This window comes from Mytilus edulis, chromosome 4 (genome assembly GCF_963676685.1).
Source record: "Mytilus edulis chromosome 4, xbMytEdul2.2, whole genome shotgun sequence".
NCBI classification, from domain to species: domain Eukaryota; kingdom Metazoa; phylum Mollusca; class Bivalvia; order Mytilida; family Mytilidae; genus Mytilus; species Mytilus edulis.
Genome location: NC_092347.1, coordinates 98,150,529 through 98,168,999, shown reverse-complemented (window position 1 = coordinate 98,168,999; position 18,471 = coordinate 98,150,529). Strand labels below are relative to the sequence as shown.

Genomic DNA, 18,471 nt, shown 5'->3' with positions numbered 1-18,471 from the left:
TTCCGACTCCTTAGAGCCTCTTGTGATTTACTAGTATAATACAGACAATTCCCTCAGTAGGTTCTTGATTTTTGCTTGTGTAATCCAACTGAGTGATTCACTTTCCATCATAGCCTCTAGCATTGTACTAGTGTAATACGGAGGAGTGATTCAGACTCCTTGGAGCCTCTTCTTTCCTAATATATCAGACTAGACATATGTGAGATATACTAACAACCAATAATTTTTGTTTAGGGGTTCCATAAAGTCCTGTGTCATACCTATGATTGCTGCTTTCAGTGTTAAAGTGTAATGTTGACTGAGTCCATTTATCAGTAAACTACAAATTTGAAAGAAAAAAATCAAAATTTTTCTTTAGATGCCATTTCTTTGTTATGTAATATTAGAATGTGATACAATTCACAGCAGGATACCATCTAGAAAACTACTTTTATATTTTGAGTAACAGTGACCTTGACCCCAAAATAATAGGCTTCTCTCCCTTTCCTTTCTCTGTTATCTGTTTTAATCCAATCAAGCAAGGGATACTCTAGTAACCATCTTATAACCATGACACAGATGGACGGACAGAAGGATGGACGAACAAAGCCATCACTATAGAGTTTTTAAGAGAGCATTAGTTTAAAAATATTTATTTATAGTGGATTGGGAAACAATATTAAGTTTTGCAACTTATATTATTCCCTTTCCACTTTGCGGGTGCGAGTGCTGCCTTGTAGCGGCATTAGCCTGCTCTTTTTCGAAATCTACAAGGGTGTCTTTAACATGCAAGAGATATGGCTCTCTCTTAACATGGGTCAGCCATTTATCGTCCCCTTCCAACGGACTATCATCGTTTCCTCAAGACCTTACTCGCAAATGGTGTCAAGGGAGAGCCGAAAATTCAGTCCCTAAAATTTTCATTCCAGACGGGAATCAAACCAGGTACATTAAAGGTATGTTGGAAGGACAAGTAGATGAACAGGCAAACAAACTTATGAAGGGAAGAACCAATGAATAGGTAATGGATGGACAAACTGCCCTTTAACTATATACCGTCCACTCAAAACTCAGTGGTATAATAATACTTTTCTGTTTTATTTCTGTCTGTAGCAGCCAACCAATGGCTGTTTAAAAGATCAAATATTGGACTAAGACATTAAAAAAACCATCAATAGCTTATACACATAGAATTTAATATACTGATCACATAATCATTGTCACAAAAAAATAAATATCACAAAAATATATGTAAATATTCATGATAAAAATTCTAAATTGCTCATACTGGCAATATTTTTGTTCTTGGTCTATTCTTTATAGGCATATGTCAACAACCTTACTAATGTTGTTGGTGAAATATTTTTGATTTTTGTTTTACACAGTATTTGTATGTCTTGCAAATGAAAAGCATATATATAAATGGAGTCGGTGCTTTACAATAACAATAAATAATTTATGTTTGGTAAATAATCATCAAAAATAATAACACATTTCTTGAACATTTGTACCTTCACTAATGTAAAACATTTATCATAGAGGCTGGTTCAGTGAAATATTTTACCATATAAATTTTGAAGCGTTATAGAAATATTTGTAGAGAAATAAGTAACAGTCTGAAAGTGTATGTGACTAGATGAATTAACCTACAATGGCATCATACAATGTATACAGATACGATTATTGAATATGCAAATCTAATACTCTTGATAAAATTATAATTTGGACTATAAGAATTATTTCAACATTATGGACAGGGTCATGATATGCTTTCTTGTTCTTTTCTTGATATCAAGGCTCAGTGTTAGTGAGAACTTATATTAATTGGTAAATATTGCATAATTTGAATTTCTTTCTGTAACAAGTTCTCTTCTTTACAAAATATGCTTAAACATTCATTAGAACGAACTTTAAATATAACAAGTTAAACATGAATGCTAAAACAATATTTCAGAGGAGTGTTGTTAATTTTATATAATTCACTCAAATAACACCATCAGATCTTGCATAAAAACCTGACGTCACAAACTTATTAAAATTAATCATTTGAGCAGAATTAAGAATAATGAATACCATGAAACAAGTATAACATTTCCACATCTGCGTAATTAAACATGTAGGTGTAGGGTTTAACTGAGGAGTTTTAATTAAAGTTCTATACCAGAAGCCCTATGTTTTGATTCAATATGTTGCCAGAAATGTAATCAAAAACAGTACACAAGTTATAATCAAAAGGTTCTAAAAGTTATTAGGGATAGTTTGTTAAATCATTAAAGTATATAAAAAAAAAAAACATTAAAGGGAAACAACTCTTTAAATTTTTAAATCTAAATTTTAAATATCTCAATGTACATTTATTCTTCATAACAACTTGATATAATATCGACACTTCCAGACTAATTTTTATCTTATTACAAACTGCAACAAAATAATGGTTCCAATAATAGTTTATAAAGGAAAAGATTACGTTTGGAAATGTATAAGTGGGTTAACGTTTCCATTATATCATAATATCAAAAATTGTCTAGGATGCTATTACACAAATCAATGCTCCTTTTATGTTACCAAAACTGCTTAAGGCTATCAGTTTCTACAGCATGAAAGTCTGCTTAATTTGAGAAGTTGATTACTGTGTCATTTTCCTAAAATACCAACTATAATGAGTTGACTAGAGGGTACACCTACTCACAAAAAATTTAATGTAAAAAAAGAAAGAAAAGTATTGATCTAGAACATGAAATATTCAGATTTCAGAACCAGTTTCAACTGGAATACTCACTTTCGAAATGTCATACTGTTATATTGTTTTTGAAAAGATCAAATATCTTTAGTTAGCTTGAAAAACATAAAAGTTAAAACTGTTTACCGATATACAAAACTTGCAGTCGTTCATCTGAAAATTATTAATATATGGCTTGTACTGAGTAGAGTATTTGATACTAATTGGACTAAGCTTGAGCTAAAAAAGCTATACAGAATTTCAAGTTTTAAATACAAAATGAATTAAGAGATTAATATAATACCCCTAGTTATCATCATCATCATCATCATCATCATCATCATCATCATCATCATCATCATCATCATCATCAAATTTTAAATAATTCAATTAAAAAAGGCCTAAATGTGAACAGTTTAAATTATTTATACTTAGTTATTGCATAATGTACTGTAAAATTAGGTAGTCACATTGATATTGGTTCCGCTGTAATTTAATAACCAATTTAGAAATTGGAAATTTAAAACCTCAAATAATTACTGTAAATTCAGAAATTATTGTGTACACTTATCATCACGATAAATCTGCATACAGTTATGTGTATTGGGTATCAGAATGCAAATTTTTATTACTACGATAAAAACCCAGTAAAAACTTCGCAATAATTTCTGAAATTACAGTAAATCCTGACAACAATATTCTGCCACTTCAGATGTTCTCACATAATTATCATTTAAACATAGCATCTTGTAAAAATCACAAAATTTATTAATTATATTCTTTGGGGTACACAATATACACATACATTAATAATTATACATTTAATTCTTATATTCTATGGATGACATAATTATATGAACTTAAAATTAAATTTGATTTTAGAAACCATTCAACTCAAATCTGTAACTTTTTACATATATATATTAAATGAATAATAAAATATTTGATTCTGACATTCTTCTTTAAGTAGTTTGCCAAACAATCTGATCCCATTTAAAATAATAAATTACGACTTTCTTCTGCTTTTAAAACAAAATCAACTAATAAGCGATATGTTTGTCTGACTCTGTAAAACGTCTTCCTATGATACAACTTTTCCATCTTCCTTTAGTGCGTTACCGAGATTAGTGAAGAACTCGGCCATTGATCCTGGTATAGCAGCATCAGTCAGGTTCTTAGGGACCATTCCTTTAATGTCTGGCTGTATCAGACTGACTAGTTTACATTTGTTTGGATTACTACAAAAAAAGAATAAATACTGTAGATTCAGAAATTCATGTGTACATTTATAATTGCGAATCGTTTATCCATGGTGAATATGCTAGACCTTATTAATCACATTGAAAACAATCTGTAAAAGGAAAACCAATACATATATGAATGTGAGTCATTATCAATGCAAAACAGATACTGTTGCATTTTTGGCATTAATAAAACACAATAATCTATGAATTTTCAGTACATGTATATCTAATATTGTTTTCCATTTTAAACATGGGATTAAGGGCAATAAATTCAATAACCAGATGCTCCGCAGGGCGCAGCTTTATACGACTGCAGAGGTTGAAACCTGAACGGTTGGGGCAATTATGGACACAACATTCAAGCTGGATACAGCTCTGAATTTTGATTGTGATTAAATAGTTGACACAGCATAGGTTTCTGACACAGAATGAATGTGGTCTCATGAACTTAAATTTTTTTTTGTGCTTTTGCTTTTTACTATCCTGTTAAATATTAATCCTCTCAAAGAAAACATTTTTGAAGAAATTTTCTTTTTAAATTCTGAAATCTGAAATGAGAAAAAAAAATTGATCCCCACCCAAATTTTTTTTCTCACTTCCCCCTTCCCTTACTTCAAAAATGATCTCAATTCAAATTTCTAATGGAGTTTGCAACAATAACTACTCATTTCAATACATCATAAAATATTCGAATATAAAATGTCACACAGTCATGGTTAAAATTAATATTAATTAATAGTAACTTCTAAAAGAATAAATGGGGAATGTGTCCAAAAGGACACAGATGATGCCCCCGCTAGCATATAACGTTATAAAAGGACATAACTCAAGAACTGTAAAAGTGAAGCTGCCAAAAATTGAACTTAAACTGAGTTTAGAGGTAATAAGCATTATATACACATTTCATTAAATTTAGTTGAGACAAACTTAAGTTAAGAGAACAGAAACTAAAAAATTCTTTAATTTTTCCACTTGTAAAGGGGCATAACCCTAGAATGGTAATCAAAGTGCTTGTAATCATAGAATGGTAAAGATTGCTTTAATTTATCAGTTGGAATTAAAGTGAATATTGCATTGTATATTGCATACAGCATTGATTTAAGTTGATTCAACTTCTAATCTGGACAAAGAAAGATAACTCCAATTTTCAAACAAGATTATATAAAGTATTGGTTTTAGGTGATTCAACAACCATTCTAGACAAAGAAAGATAACTCCAATTGATTGACTTGAAACTACAAAAATGTTTGTTTTTGGCCCCTTTTTGGCCCTTTATTCCTAGACTGTTTGCCCCATAACCCTTAAAATATATCCGGAAACCATCCGTCTTCTTCCGACGACAACGACGACGACATGATACCAATATACGACCGCAAAATTTTTTGCAGTCGTGTAAAAAGCTATCTGACAGTTTTAACGAATATGAAATTAGGTAGAGCTCAACATTTTGAACATTTTTTTTCAAGATAATGGATAAAACTTGTATTTTATCCCTATATTTGATTTTTAGCCATGTCAGTCATCTTGGTAGGAAAGCAGCATTTTTGAGCAATGTCAGCCATCTTGGTTGGCAAGCAGGATCCTCTGACGCAATGTTATAAAACAAGATACTCCAATGATGATCGTAACCAAGATTTGTCCAATTTGGCCCTGTAGTTTCAGTGAAGATTATTGTAAAAGTAAATGGACGAGGAACAACGGATTTCAAGTGATGAGTAAAGCTCACTTGGTCCTGTGTGCCAGGTGAGCTAAAAATGTAAAATGCTTAATCCTCTGTAGACAAAGGCATAAACAACATCAATCCATGCAGACATACTGTAGACTCTATAAGGTAAACTTACTGGGAATATTTTAATACTACTACACCGCAGGCATAATTCCAACCTCTTACAAATTTCTTCACCTCAGGAAACTCGTCACATTCACAACTTATAGCTACAATATATATAAGCAATGATACACAGAAGCAAAAGTCATAACCAGATTACTAGCAAATCAGATTTTGTCAGTTTAGTCATGGTTATAATATTTGATGGTCAGCATATTTTGGGAAAAAAATTACTGTTGAATCTTTCTTTTTATTAGTACCAATTTTTTTGAAAGAAAGTGAACATTTCATAAAAATAACAATGAACAACGTATAAAGAAAAATTAATCACTATTGGATAAAAATCATTAACTCATCATTAATTGATGACCAGATTTACACCTAATGTTTAAACTGACAAAATCTGACCGACTATATTTGTTTAGTGTTGCTAAGCAACTCGTGCATAAAAATAACAATTAGGAAATATAAAGCTGATTGTTAACATTTAATTAGAACTATCTACAAACATAGCACTTTCAGTTCAATGATACCCAATCATTTATAACATTGGAATCTCAGAGATCTCATAGCACTTTCAGTTCAATGATACCCAATCATTTATAACATTGGAATCTCAGAGATCTCATAAGGATTATTGTGTTGTTGAAGGAACAGCTGAAAGTGCTAATTAGCCGTGGACAGCTATCATTACTCTCTGATGCCTGTGCAAGCAAGATTCTGTCCATCACAGAAAGTCAGGAAATTATATACAACTAAATTCTCCATGCAATGCTTAAGACTACATTTTCATGCAACTCTAAAATTGAGACACATTTTTCTATATATTGAATTTTAGACTGATTTTAATGGATTAGATCATTAAAAGAATATATTTGATATTATGATTATACAGAAACTGAGAAAGAATACATTTTTAGAAGTAAAGAAGGTTTATCCCATCTGAAATTATTTCCAGTCTAATACATTGACAATAAAGGTTGGTGTGTGTAACAAGGGGTAAATATTATCAAAGAGAAAGGAACTAAATCTGGTGATTATAATGTCGTTCATTTATTGTTAAATATAATAATGTATTAAACCTCAAATTCATTTTTTCCTCAGTAGCATATAGTTATATAACAACCCCAAAAATTTGTAAATTAGGAAGTGAATAAGACAGCAACTCAACAACACAACCAAATAAATACATCCAAAGGTCAATATACAGTCTCCAAAGGTCAATATACAGTCTTCAAAGGTCAATATACAGTCTTCAAAGGTCAATATACAGTCTTCAAAGGTCAATATACAGTCTTCAAAAATAGTCAAAATCTGAATGATAGAAAAATAACCAGATGTTTAAAAAGACTGTCCTAATCTATCACCAATTTCTTAATGGACAAAAAAAATCATAAGATTTAAAGAAAGACACCCACTCCTCTTCTTTTTCAAAGTTATTTGTTTAATTAAAGATCATACCATTCAAAATCACAAAAAAATTGCATGATGCACAGACTATATTAAACAAAAACAGATGACGAAACTGAAAAATAAAAAATACTATTTACCAATAATTCTGAAAACTGTGATACTTTTAATAATGCAAGAGAAAATTATGAGATTACCTTTAACCTATTAATAATGAAATATTGTTATCTAATACTTATAAATGCTGCTGATCAGAAAAGATTGCAATGAAGTGGAAACAAGCAAAAATCTATATTAACACCGATACCACTACTGTATCAGGAAATTATTGCTTAAACACTCATTTACTATATACTGGGTATCCCTAACAACAATACAATTTAGACTGTTAACTTGTCCTAATGTGTCTTGTACTGGGAACCAGATAGAAGCAACAGAAATATTAATATCATGCTCTGTTTATACTCAGACAGGAAGCAAACAGAAGATAATATTGTACTTGCACAGGCATGCAGGGAATTAGAACTTACTCTGGAACTTTGTGGACTATCATACCACATGGCCAATTCCAGCCTCGGACATGGCCATTCTCTTGACCATCAGTATGGTCTACACTTGTAGCTGTTGAAATAAGATAAATACTTAAATATCTACATTCTGCTTTCTGTCAAAACTACTTAATAGTAACTGTTATTCTATGACTTCCCAAAAACATTGGAATTTGTGTCATAATAATTGGTAGGTTTGAGCAAAAATATGTTATTGATATTTCGTTGATATCATATATAGATCTGCTTGAATGTTATGGCTACCAAAATGTTGGTCTTCAGTTTTCTAATATCTTTTTTCATACAGGCATAAATGGGAGTTCAAGTTTTTTTGAAGATCAAAAGAACTAATTTCAGTTAATTTTAAAGCCAAATAAGCCCTTAACGTACAGAATTTGAGAACATTATGTAGTACTACTATGTCAGTGCAACAATATTATGCTTCCAGGAATTTAAGTATTCAGATAAACTACTGCCTTCTGACATTCAAAACTTTTCAATACACATTAGGAGATAACACTTCAGTCAATAGTACTCCAGATTTCTGGGGTTAAGAGACCAATACATTATAAACACTACACAGAAATAAAATATTCAAAATTCAAGAGCAGAAGGCTATATATCTTATGTGTTATCATCTGTAAAGACAGCTTCAAAGCTAAGATGAAAGTAGGAGGTGTTTTTTACCAAGGATAATTTGTGCATGTCGAGAGTTATGTAACATCTAATGTAAGGGTAATGTTAGAAATCTAAAGAATCGAGTAGTTATGTAAAAGATATTAGTGAATACCATTTTCTACATATGTTCTCAATGAAATCAATTGATATGGTAGAATCCAGACAATTTTTCATGCTATTTAGATTTCACTAGACAAAAATAATTTAACACCTGTAAAGTATATACCAGTGTCAGATCCAGTGCTGTAGAGGGCCACTAGGAGTAAACCCCTAAAGTATATACCAGTGTCAGATCCAGTGCTGTAGAGGGCCACTAGGAGTAAACCCCTAAAGTATATACCAGTGTCAGATCCAGTGCTGTAGAGGGCCACTAGGAGTAAACCCCTAAAGTATATACCAGTGGCAGATCCAGTGCTGTAGAGGGCCACTAGGAGTAAACCCTTAAAGTATATACCAGTGGCAGATCCAGTGCTGTAGAGGGCCACTAGAAGTAAACCCCTAAAGTATATACCAGTGTCAGATCCAGTGCTGTAGAGGGCCACTAGGAGAACACCCCTAAAGTATATACCAGTGGCAGGTCCAGTGCTGTAGAGGGCCACTAGGAGTAAACCAGTAAAGTATATACCAGTGGCAGATCCAGTGCTGTAGAGGGCCACTAGGAGTAAACCCCTAAAGTATATACCAGTGTCAGGTCCAGTGCTGTAGAGGGCCACTAGGAGTAAACCAGTAAAGTATATACCAGTGGCAGATCCAGTGCTGTAGAGGGCCACTAGGAGTAAACCCCTAAAGTATATACCAGTGTCAGGTCCAGTGCTGTAGAGGGCCACTAGGAGTAAACCAGTCAAGTATATACCAGTGGCAGATCCAGTGCTGTAGAGGGCCACTAGGAGTAAACCAGTAAAGTATATACCAGTGTCAGGTCCAGTGCTGTAGAGGGCCACTAGGAGTAAACCAGTAAAGTATATACCAGTGGCAGGTCCAGTGCTGTAGAGGGCCACTAGGAGTAAACCCCTAAAGTATATACCAGTGGCAGGTCCAGTGCTGTAGAGGGCCACTAGGAGTAAACCCCTAAAGTATATACCAGTGGCAGGTCCAGTGCTGTAGAGGGCCACTAGGAGTAAACCCCTAAAGTATATACCAGTGGCAGGTCCAGTGCTGTAGAGGGCCACTAGGAGTAAACCCCTAAAGTATATACCAGTGGCAGATCCAGTGCTGTAGAGGGCCACTAGGAGTAAACCCCTAAAGTATATACCAGTGGCAGATCCAGTGCTGTAGAGGGCCACTAGGAGTAAACCCCTAAAGTATATACCAGTGTCAGATCCAGTGCTGTAGAGGGCCACTAGGAGTAAACCCCTAAAGTATATACCAGTGGCAGATCCAGTGCTGTAGAGGGCCACTAGGAGTAAACCCCTAAAGTATATACCAGTGGCAGATCCAGTGCTGTAGAGGGCCACTAGGAGTAAACCCCTAAAGTATATACCAGTGTCAGATCCAGTGCTGTAGAGGGCCACTAGGAGTAAACCAGTAAAGTATATACCAGTGGCAGATCCAGTGCTGTAGAGGGCCACTAGGAGTAAACCCCTAAAGTATATACCAGTGGCAGATCCAGTGCTGTAGAGGGCCACTAGGAGTACACCCCTCGAGTACACCCCTTTGATCGCAAAAAACTTAGGCCAGAATAAATTACCCCTTCCCTTTTAAAACTCCCCTATGGGGTCTCATTTGGGTGTCTGATCCCAGATGCTGCTAATTGTTTTGTCAGAATCCTGTACCCTGCTTCTCCTTGCCATAATGTAATTTCCAGTGTCCCGCCACCTTCATTTCCTGTTTTCAAGCTAAATAATTTAACTTTCAAGCTTAAACAAACAGCCAATCCGGCATCACGCTTAGACCCCAATGAGACCCACCTCTTTCAACCCCTGCAATGCCGGCATACATACCATTTGTGGATAAATATGTATCTGTTTCTTTAGTGACTATGAGATCAACAAAGTCTCTTGGTGAGATCAGACCCATACAGGCACTGGATGTACATGCTCTATTAAGTCTTAAATCCTACAAAATTAAAAAAAATGCATTCATTTTTAAAATAAATTATTAAAACCTGCTAAGTATTGAAACTGAGAGATGACTTACTAAACATGCTAAAGAGCAATTGGAAGCCACACTTTCATGAGCTGGGTTAAAGACTTGAAGCTTCCTATTAGTAATACCCAGGATGATTTAAGATACTGACATATTGTGTATATATTACACCTTTCTATTGCTACACACTGTACAATGTCCTGGAGATATTTTGATTAATTTTGTCATTGGGTTACTGTCTTTTTAACATACAACCTACATTTCCTTTTATTCATACTTTTATCTTATACAATGATGACTAGCAATATGTGAATGAATTGACAAACAATTTGTAATTAGGAACATCTCTCTTATAGCACCAGATATTTCATACCTCTTTAATACATTGAGTTTGTCATACCTCTTTAATACACTGATTTTATTTATTTGCTCAATAAAATTTGTCTATCTGTTGTAGTATATATGTTACAGTGAATTTGTATAATCAGGGATTATGTAGAATCCCTGAAAATTTCAGGGATTATGTAGAATCACTGGCCAGTTTAGGGATTATATATAATCACTAAAATTTTCAGGGATTATGTATAATCACTAGAAAAAACGTCAGGGATTATACATAATAACTGAAATGAAGAAATAGTTTTATTTATAAAGAAAATGAATAAAAGTCAAATAATGTATGCTATAAAATCATATTAAAACAGCATTACACTGTATAAACATAAATTGTAAAATGTTAAGCACAAAATATCAAAATTATAACTTTATTGATTGTTTAAATGTTAGGCACAATATATATATATCAAAATGTTAAACACAAAATATTAAAATAGTATGCTTTACATCTGTATTTACCACAATATCCATATTTTAGAAAACATTTACCTTCACATATCGAATCAGATTTTATGACCCGCCTAAGAGAAATAAAAAGTTCAGTAAAAACATCTGTAGGTACCCGAAAACAAGAGAATAAGCAACCTCGAACTGGTTCTTGCAAGACCCCATGTTTTTTTTGGCCAGGCAATGTCCTTTTTCCGACTTTTGGTGAACAATTACAATTATGTTTTTTTGTGATTTCGTTTCCTTTTTTACCGTGTGGAATTGCTATGAGAATATTACACCAAATTCCAGCTTCCTCTACAATTTTGTTCTAATTGTCAATCCTTAGTTTTTCTATACATTTAGATGCGTAAGTTCTCTCTGTTTGAATTTCTTGTTCATTTGAGGAGAAAAAAACAAAAAAACACCAAAATACAGATGTTCCATGATCTTCTTCACCATTTGTTTTACATGTACCACAAAAAACATGCTCTGTAGATTTACAAATAGAACATGAATATTCATTTGACGCTGGCTTTTAAAAACAAACAATATATGTTAAGTTATTGCTATAAATGGAATCTTGATATTATTATCTTCAACTTTATCTCGAAACCCTGTATGGTTATATCTTTAAGACCATTCTCTGTGTTTAAAAGCAAAATTATTTCATCTGGCAAGGAATATGAAAGTAAAAAAAAATGATAATTTGATAGATATAGGAAGATGTGGTATTAGTGCCAATGAGACAACTCTAAATTCAAATAACAATTTATAAAAGTAAACCATTATAGGTCAATGTACGGCCTTCAAAACGGAGCCTTGGCTCACACCGAACAACAAGCTATAAAGGGCTCCAAAATTACTAGACGTGTAAAACCATTCAAACGGGAAAACCAACGGTCTAATCTACATTTTATATAAAAAAACGAGAAAGATGTATAAATTACATAAACAAATGACAACTACTGTACATCAGATTCCTGACTTAGGACAGGTGCAAACATTTGCAGCGGGATTAAACGTTTTAATGGTACCAAACCTTCTCCCTTTTTCTGAAACAATAGTATAACATCACAACATAGAAAAACACACGATTAAATATCAATTGGAAGGCTTAACTCAATAAAATAAATGGTAAATTAACACACTATGAACGAATAAATTTGTTCTGTCTATATATTTTTTTTTTTATCAAACAAAGAATCCTTAAATTATTGGTCATTTTCAGGGATTATATATAATTACTAATGATTTTAGTGATTCTACATATTCCCTGAAAAATTAGGGATTCTACATAATCCCTGATTATACAAATTCACTGTAACATATACATATTGAATAAAGGAGGTAAACTACTAAAAAAAAAAAAAAATCCTATTGTTTTAAATATTTTTGTTTTTAAAATAAATGTAAAATCAGAGACAAAACAAAGGTGATAGAAGATAATCTGTACATTGAGTTTATCATATGCAGGTGAGGGTCTCTGAAAAGTTTGAGACAGAAAAAAAATATTTACCAGCTGATTGAATGTTCAATCTGCATTCTGTTCCTGCATATGTAATTACATTTGCAATTGGTTTACACTGTTTATAAAATACTTACATCTCATTAATTTTGACTTTTGCGTACAGGAACTTGTGAAAGGTAAGACAAAAAAAATATGATGCATATGGAAAAGAACAGTGCAAGGCATGTACAAAAATGTTGACTGGAGTGGAGTGTTGGAGTGGATTGGAATGGAGTCGAATGGACTGGAATGGAGTGGATGGAGTGGAATGGAATGGAATGGATAGTTGCATTGGTGTTTTGTAATAACAAAATTGGATTGATCAAGGATTTGTATAGTATTTCTTACTATACAAATCCTTGGATTGATGTAAAGCAATTGCAAGTCTAGTAGAACTTAAATCATTAGATCATTATTTTGTAACATAATTACAATAAAATACTATAAGTATGTATACAAATAAGATTTTTTTGGCTATAATTCAGATTGAAGTTGGGAAGTGTGGATGTAAGGTGTCACTTTTATACAAAGTTTTTTATACACAGTTGGATGTCATTGAGACCAAACATTCAGATTCTTTCTACAATTCTAAAGATATAAAAGCATATCTTATAAATAGGTTTTATTTAAAACTTTCCTAACTCCCTGTTTTTTACTCTATGACTGCACTCCAACAATCCAGCACTTCACCACTCCACTCAACCTTTTAGTACATGCCTATAAATTATGCTGAAGAAGACTGGCATGACAGGCAGAAAGCTCCAGATTATTTTGAAGAATTTTTGTGATACACTTATGAATAAAATATATTTAAAGGTTACTTAGGGTACATTAGAATAACCAGACTAAATTGCAATATAAACCTTTGCATTTTTTTATGTCTAAAAAAACACTGAATACATAAATATTTTGATTAAAAACAACGTAAAAACAAGAAGCAACCTCTATTTAACTGTGATGAATGTGAGAGAATGCCAATAAAAACTGACCCCTTGTGGTTTTTTGGTTGATTTTAATCAATTTACAGCCTAGATGAAATACCTACATGCTTGTGTAATTAGATTGATATTATACATATATCTCTCAATAATTGTAAAGTGCCCCTATGTTCTTCCTAGACATTATATATACATTATTTCTACCTCCCATAGCTAATGATCAAATAATGCACTTAAAGCAGGATCTATCAAAATGAAAATATTTAAAATGGGGAGTTTTTTTTACAAGCTTAAAACTGAAATAAAAAGGAAAGATCATACACAAAATAATTTTTTTAGCTTCTTTTTAAAGCTTTATTAAAATCATGAGATGATGAAAGATTGACACTGAAGTAGCTTAGATGTACCAGATACCAAATGATAAGGATAGGAACAACAGCAGGTCACCTGACACCCTTTAACAATGAGAAAAACCCATACCATAAAGTAAGCTATAAAAGGTCCAGCTTTCTTCATTTCAATTTCAGACTATGCAATACAATTATATAAGGAATAAAACCATAAATCCATAGCCCCATTGCTTTTAAAGTTAAATTCTACAATTTCAAGCGTTCATAGCTATTTTGTCTGAAGTTCAAATAATATGTCAGTCATTTCATGTCAAAACTATACCTTTGTCCAGTCCCGATTATGACTATATGTGCTGAAAAAAATCAATGGCATATTATAGCACACTCGGATTCCTCAAAGTTTAGTACTGCAAAAACAGGTACTTCGGGTCTGAGCTCTCCTTTTTTAATTTCAAATTATTCTTTTTAGTATTCCAACAAAGTTAAAAAATAAATAAAAAAATAAAAGGGGTTCTACAGGGATCCTTAGTCCCTTTCCATTTGATACCCAAATTACCCAAATAGTTTACTTTATTTGCCAAAGTTTCAGCAATGGTTAGGAATTATATTGTTAAAAAAAAATGTTACTACTTTCTTGCACATTCTCTCTGACCAGCACTAATTAGTGGTTCAATACCATAACATTAAGATGTATCAAAGCTCAATTTTAAGCTTGGTTTGTACAGATCATTTTTTTAAAAATATCTTTATTATGAATCAGTTATCTGTACAACAAGTGAAGCAATCAATCAAACTCATCAGAAATTGACAGTTTCGACAGCTAGACATGTTGGAGAGCAGATTACAGAACAACAGATATAGTATGATGTCTTTTTAAGATGTCAGTACACAAATGCTCTGATATTTTTGCTGATGAAAGCATATTAGATGGTATCTGGCTCAGTAGGAATTTTATCTTAAATGTTTCAAACGAAACCATGACTAGAATAATAAATACTTAAGTTCACAAGCAATACTGCTTTTACATGTAGAATATACACATTGGTACAATAAATATCCCATTCTAATGCAACAAATTTGTAACGTTCATTTTGATTGGATAACGTCACATATTTACATGGCATCAATTGACAATTGATGCTATGGGACGCACGCGCAAGCGCAGACGGCATATGGCAAACTTTAAATACATGTTTTAACGTTGTTTTCAGTCAGTTTCATTAGAATGGAGATAACAATATTGTATTTTAAGCTCCGATGGCATCAATTGGGGATTTGATGGTCGCAAATACCCGTTTACTGTCTCCGCGTTACAGTTATCTCCTAATTACTGATTGTGACAACAAGATACAAAATCTGAGACACCATTGTTTCTCATTCGAAATAACAGGTGCCTTTCCTGGGTCCATTTTTTACTATTTGGATTGGATGGATTAAAACAGCAACAAATCACTGATTGATTGATTATTCATGTTTAACACCACTTTAGGCCCCATTGGCTGTGTTAAATGCTACTTTCAGCACTCAGTTGACTATTTTGTGGCAAACAGCTTTTTTTTTGGTGGGCGGGAAGCAAGAGGTCATACAGAAAACCACTGACCTTTGGCAGGAAAATGGTCAATCCTAACCTATAGATTGGAGGTGAACTACCACCTGCCACAAGCTGTTTCAAACTCACAACCTAAATGTTGACAGGCTATTGATAACATAGACCACTATTATTGATTGAATTGGTGCAAAAATGAAAAAGACTGACTGTTGCAAAGCAATTTTTAAAAGTATAAAGAATAAAGAGATCAGAGAAATGCAAACCAATCCAGCAAGATGTGACACATGTTAAAGTGACTTGACACATCTTTCCAATTTCTTCCTGTCTATACGTAAAAACAGCAGTACCTTTAAAAAATATTTATTCCTTTAAACTTTGAAATGTTTACCTGACCTTACATGTAAATGTCGATGCAAAGTTGTACAACTTTATTGCTTTCCAATGATATAGTCTGGAGAGTCTAGCTTTGTGGTGCAATTAGACTTGTATTACTTTTTCATGAATTATTTATAAAACATTTACTGCATGCATATCAGCATGATAACATGCTTAGATCATAAATATATACAAGTCTGATATATTTTAGTACTATCTGGACACAGACTCCAGACCAACCAGTGCTTTCATTCTGCATACTGAGCGGATAAGCAGCAAACACTGATAGCTTAAGATGGCCAAGAATATAACACCATTATACTTTCGAGGAAACCCAAAACTTATTTCAGACCACCAAGGCTGTAATATTAATGGATTCTGAAATTTTTTTAAAATGGCAAATCTAAAAATGATTGGCCAGGTGGGATTAACTGCAATATCCATAAGCAGTCAACTGACTTTAATCATTGGCATCAATCAGGGGGGGGGGGGGAAGCAATACTTTAAAAAATTAAAAAATCATTAAATTCATAAATCTTTAGGTAAGAAGAATGTTTACTCAAGCTTTTTCTCTACTCTGGATAACTTTCATAAGGTGCATCTACATAACCCTATAGGGATAATTTCATCAAAGAAAAAATTAAAGGGATTAGAGCAATAGGAAAACTCTACATAAAAAATATCCTGGTAATCCCCTTTGTATTATATAATTACAAGAAACATCCTAGGAGATAATTACCTTTAGAGAGTACCTAGTATTACCTAACATCTAATTTACCACATATTTATTAGATCAAACATCTTTTTAAGTCATAAAAGTTCCATAAATATTTCTTTAATCTTCAAATTGCCAGTTTAGATTGCACTTAACAGTTTAAAGTCTGTTTCTGCCTAATGTTAACCAGGTGCCCTGAGACAGGTAATGAGTAAAATCATAAGGATTCAAAGTTCATTTGAAAAAAAACTATTTCTCTTAAATATATCTTTCTTATTACAGTTAAAATTAATGCACTTATTGGCATTTATCAAAACTTTGCAAATTTCCATCATCCTAAAGATATACATGAAATATTTGTAATCTCCATTACAAAGACATCTTCAACAATTACAGGGTTAACTTTTGTAATCTTTAAACTACAGTCATCTTCAGCAATGACAGTGTAAACTGAAATGAAACTAGTTTTGCAACAATGACCAATTCTGAATACCTCTAGTCACCTCTATCAATGAAAAAACAGCTTTTTAACTGTGACTATGGGGAAGCAATTAGGATTTAGATATTAAATAGGCTTTAAAACTTAAATACCCTCAACATTGGTGAAAAATACCAGGTCCCGTACTTGATAATTTATTCTTTTTTTCCGACGTAGTCGGTATTATTTTTGGTTTGTGCCCTTTGAACTTAAGGACGCTTCACTATGGCAACAGAATACGCACTTGAAAATCCTTTCTGTGATTGGACAAAATGCTGTCATGTAGGGTGATTTGGTTGTGTTTGAAAAAACGTCTCGTTAATTATATCGTGATGGAAAGCAAGTGAAAAACTATAAATATTTGAACTAGATATTACAAATATTTATATTTTTATCAAAATAATTGTTTCTCCAATAGCTCTTTGCATCCGTGACAGCTGTTTATTTTCGGGACAATTAAGTAATTTTTAATGTAAACTTTGTTGTACAAACGTACATGACTTTTAGAACGCACCTACGCATGTGAGATTTCCGCGGGGTTTTGGTGAATGTAAACAGAAAGATACGAGGACCGAGAATACTGAACACAAACAGAGAAAACGTTATTTAAATGGTATCTTTGTGCTTCTCAAGGTTATCGAAATGATAGTTTTAAACATATACTCAAATTTAAATACGTCGGATATCTTTTTTAAAGATAGTTCTTGTTTCTTATTGTATAATAGGCCAGAAGAATGGAGGAAGATTATATGTGAATCATATATATGTATATATACGTGCAGTAGGGGAAAACTTACCGTATTTCCGTCCTATATAATAAATGAATCTGATAAATATAAAAGACTGGCAAAGGAAGGACATTTCATAAAAGGTCTTTCAGCCAACATTAAACAGATCTACGTTAACATGTTAGTTTTATCTCCCCTTACTATTAATGGACGTTACCAATGATAATGTCATAAGGACATTGTTAAATAGTTGCTTGAATGCCAGAAGACACAAAAGGGAAAGCCCTAGTGACATTATTTTAACTGACTGTTATTATTTGATGTGAAATGTTGTCTTTGCAAATTACAAATTTTGATATATACATTCTGTAAGCCGCACTGTATTTTTTTACTTTAACTATATTTACAGATCTAACATTGTTGGGCTGTTATTTAGACAACTATATATACAGAATGTGTTTTCAGACTTGTATCACCAGCACAGGTGATCTGATGGGTAAAATCTGTTGTAGTAT

At 32.6% G+C, this 18,471-nt stretch overlaps 1 protein-coding gene across 5 annotated transcripts in view; it reads right to left on the bottom strand.

Moving 5' to 3' along the window:
* Window positions 1-1,154: 1,154 nt before the first annotated feature.
* The window catches only part of LOC139521207 (stAR-related lipid transfer protein 5-like), a 28,153-nt gene continuing 10,836 nt past the window's right edge, over window positions 1,155-18,471 (bottom strand). Inside the window, exons 4-8 of one of the 5 annotated variants that reach the window (XR_011664032.1) lie at window positions 18,026-18,037; window positions 10,347-10,461; window positions 7,711-7,801; window positions 5,784-5,877; window positions 3,796-3,936 (exon numbers count right to left, since the gene is read on the bottom strand). Coding sequence is in view for 4 of the 5 variants with exons in the window: in XM_071314577.1 (XP_071170678.1) it covers window positions 3,780-3,936; window positions 5,784-5,877; window positions 10,347-10,461; window positions 18,026-18,037 (378 nt within the window). In the remaining variant the exon portion in view is untranslated. Of the gene's footprint in view, window positions 3,937-5,783; window positions 5,878-7,710; window positions 7,802-10,346; window positions 10,462-18,025; window positions 18,038-18,471 lie in introns of all 5 variants that reach the window. The other 4 variants (XM_071314577.1, XM_071314578.1, XM_071314579.1 and 1 more) reach the window with 4 other exon arrangements.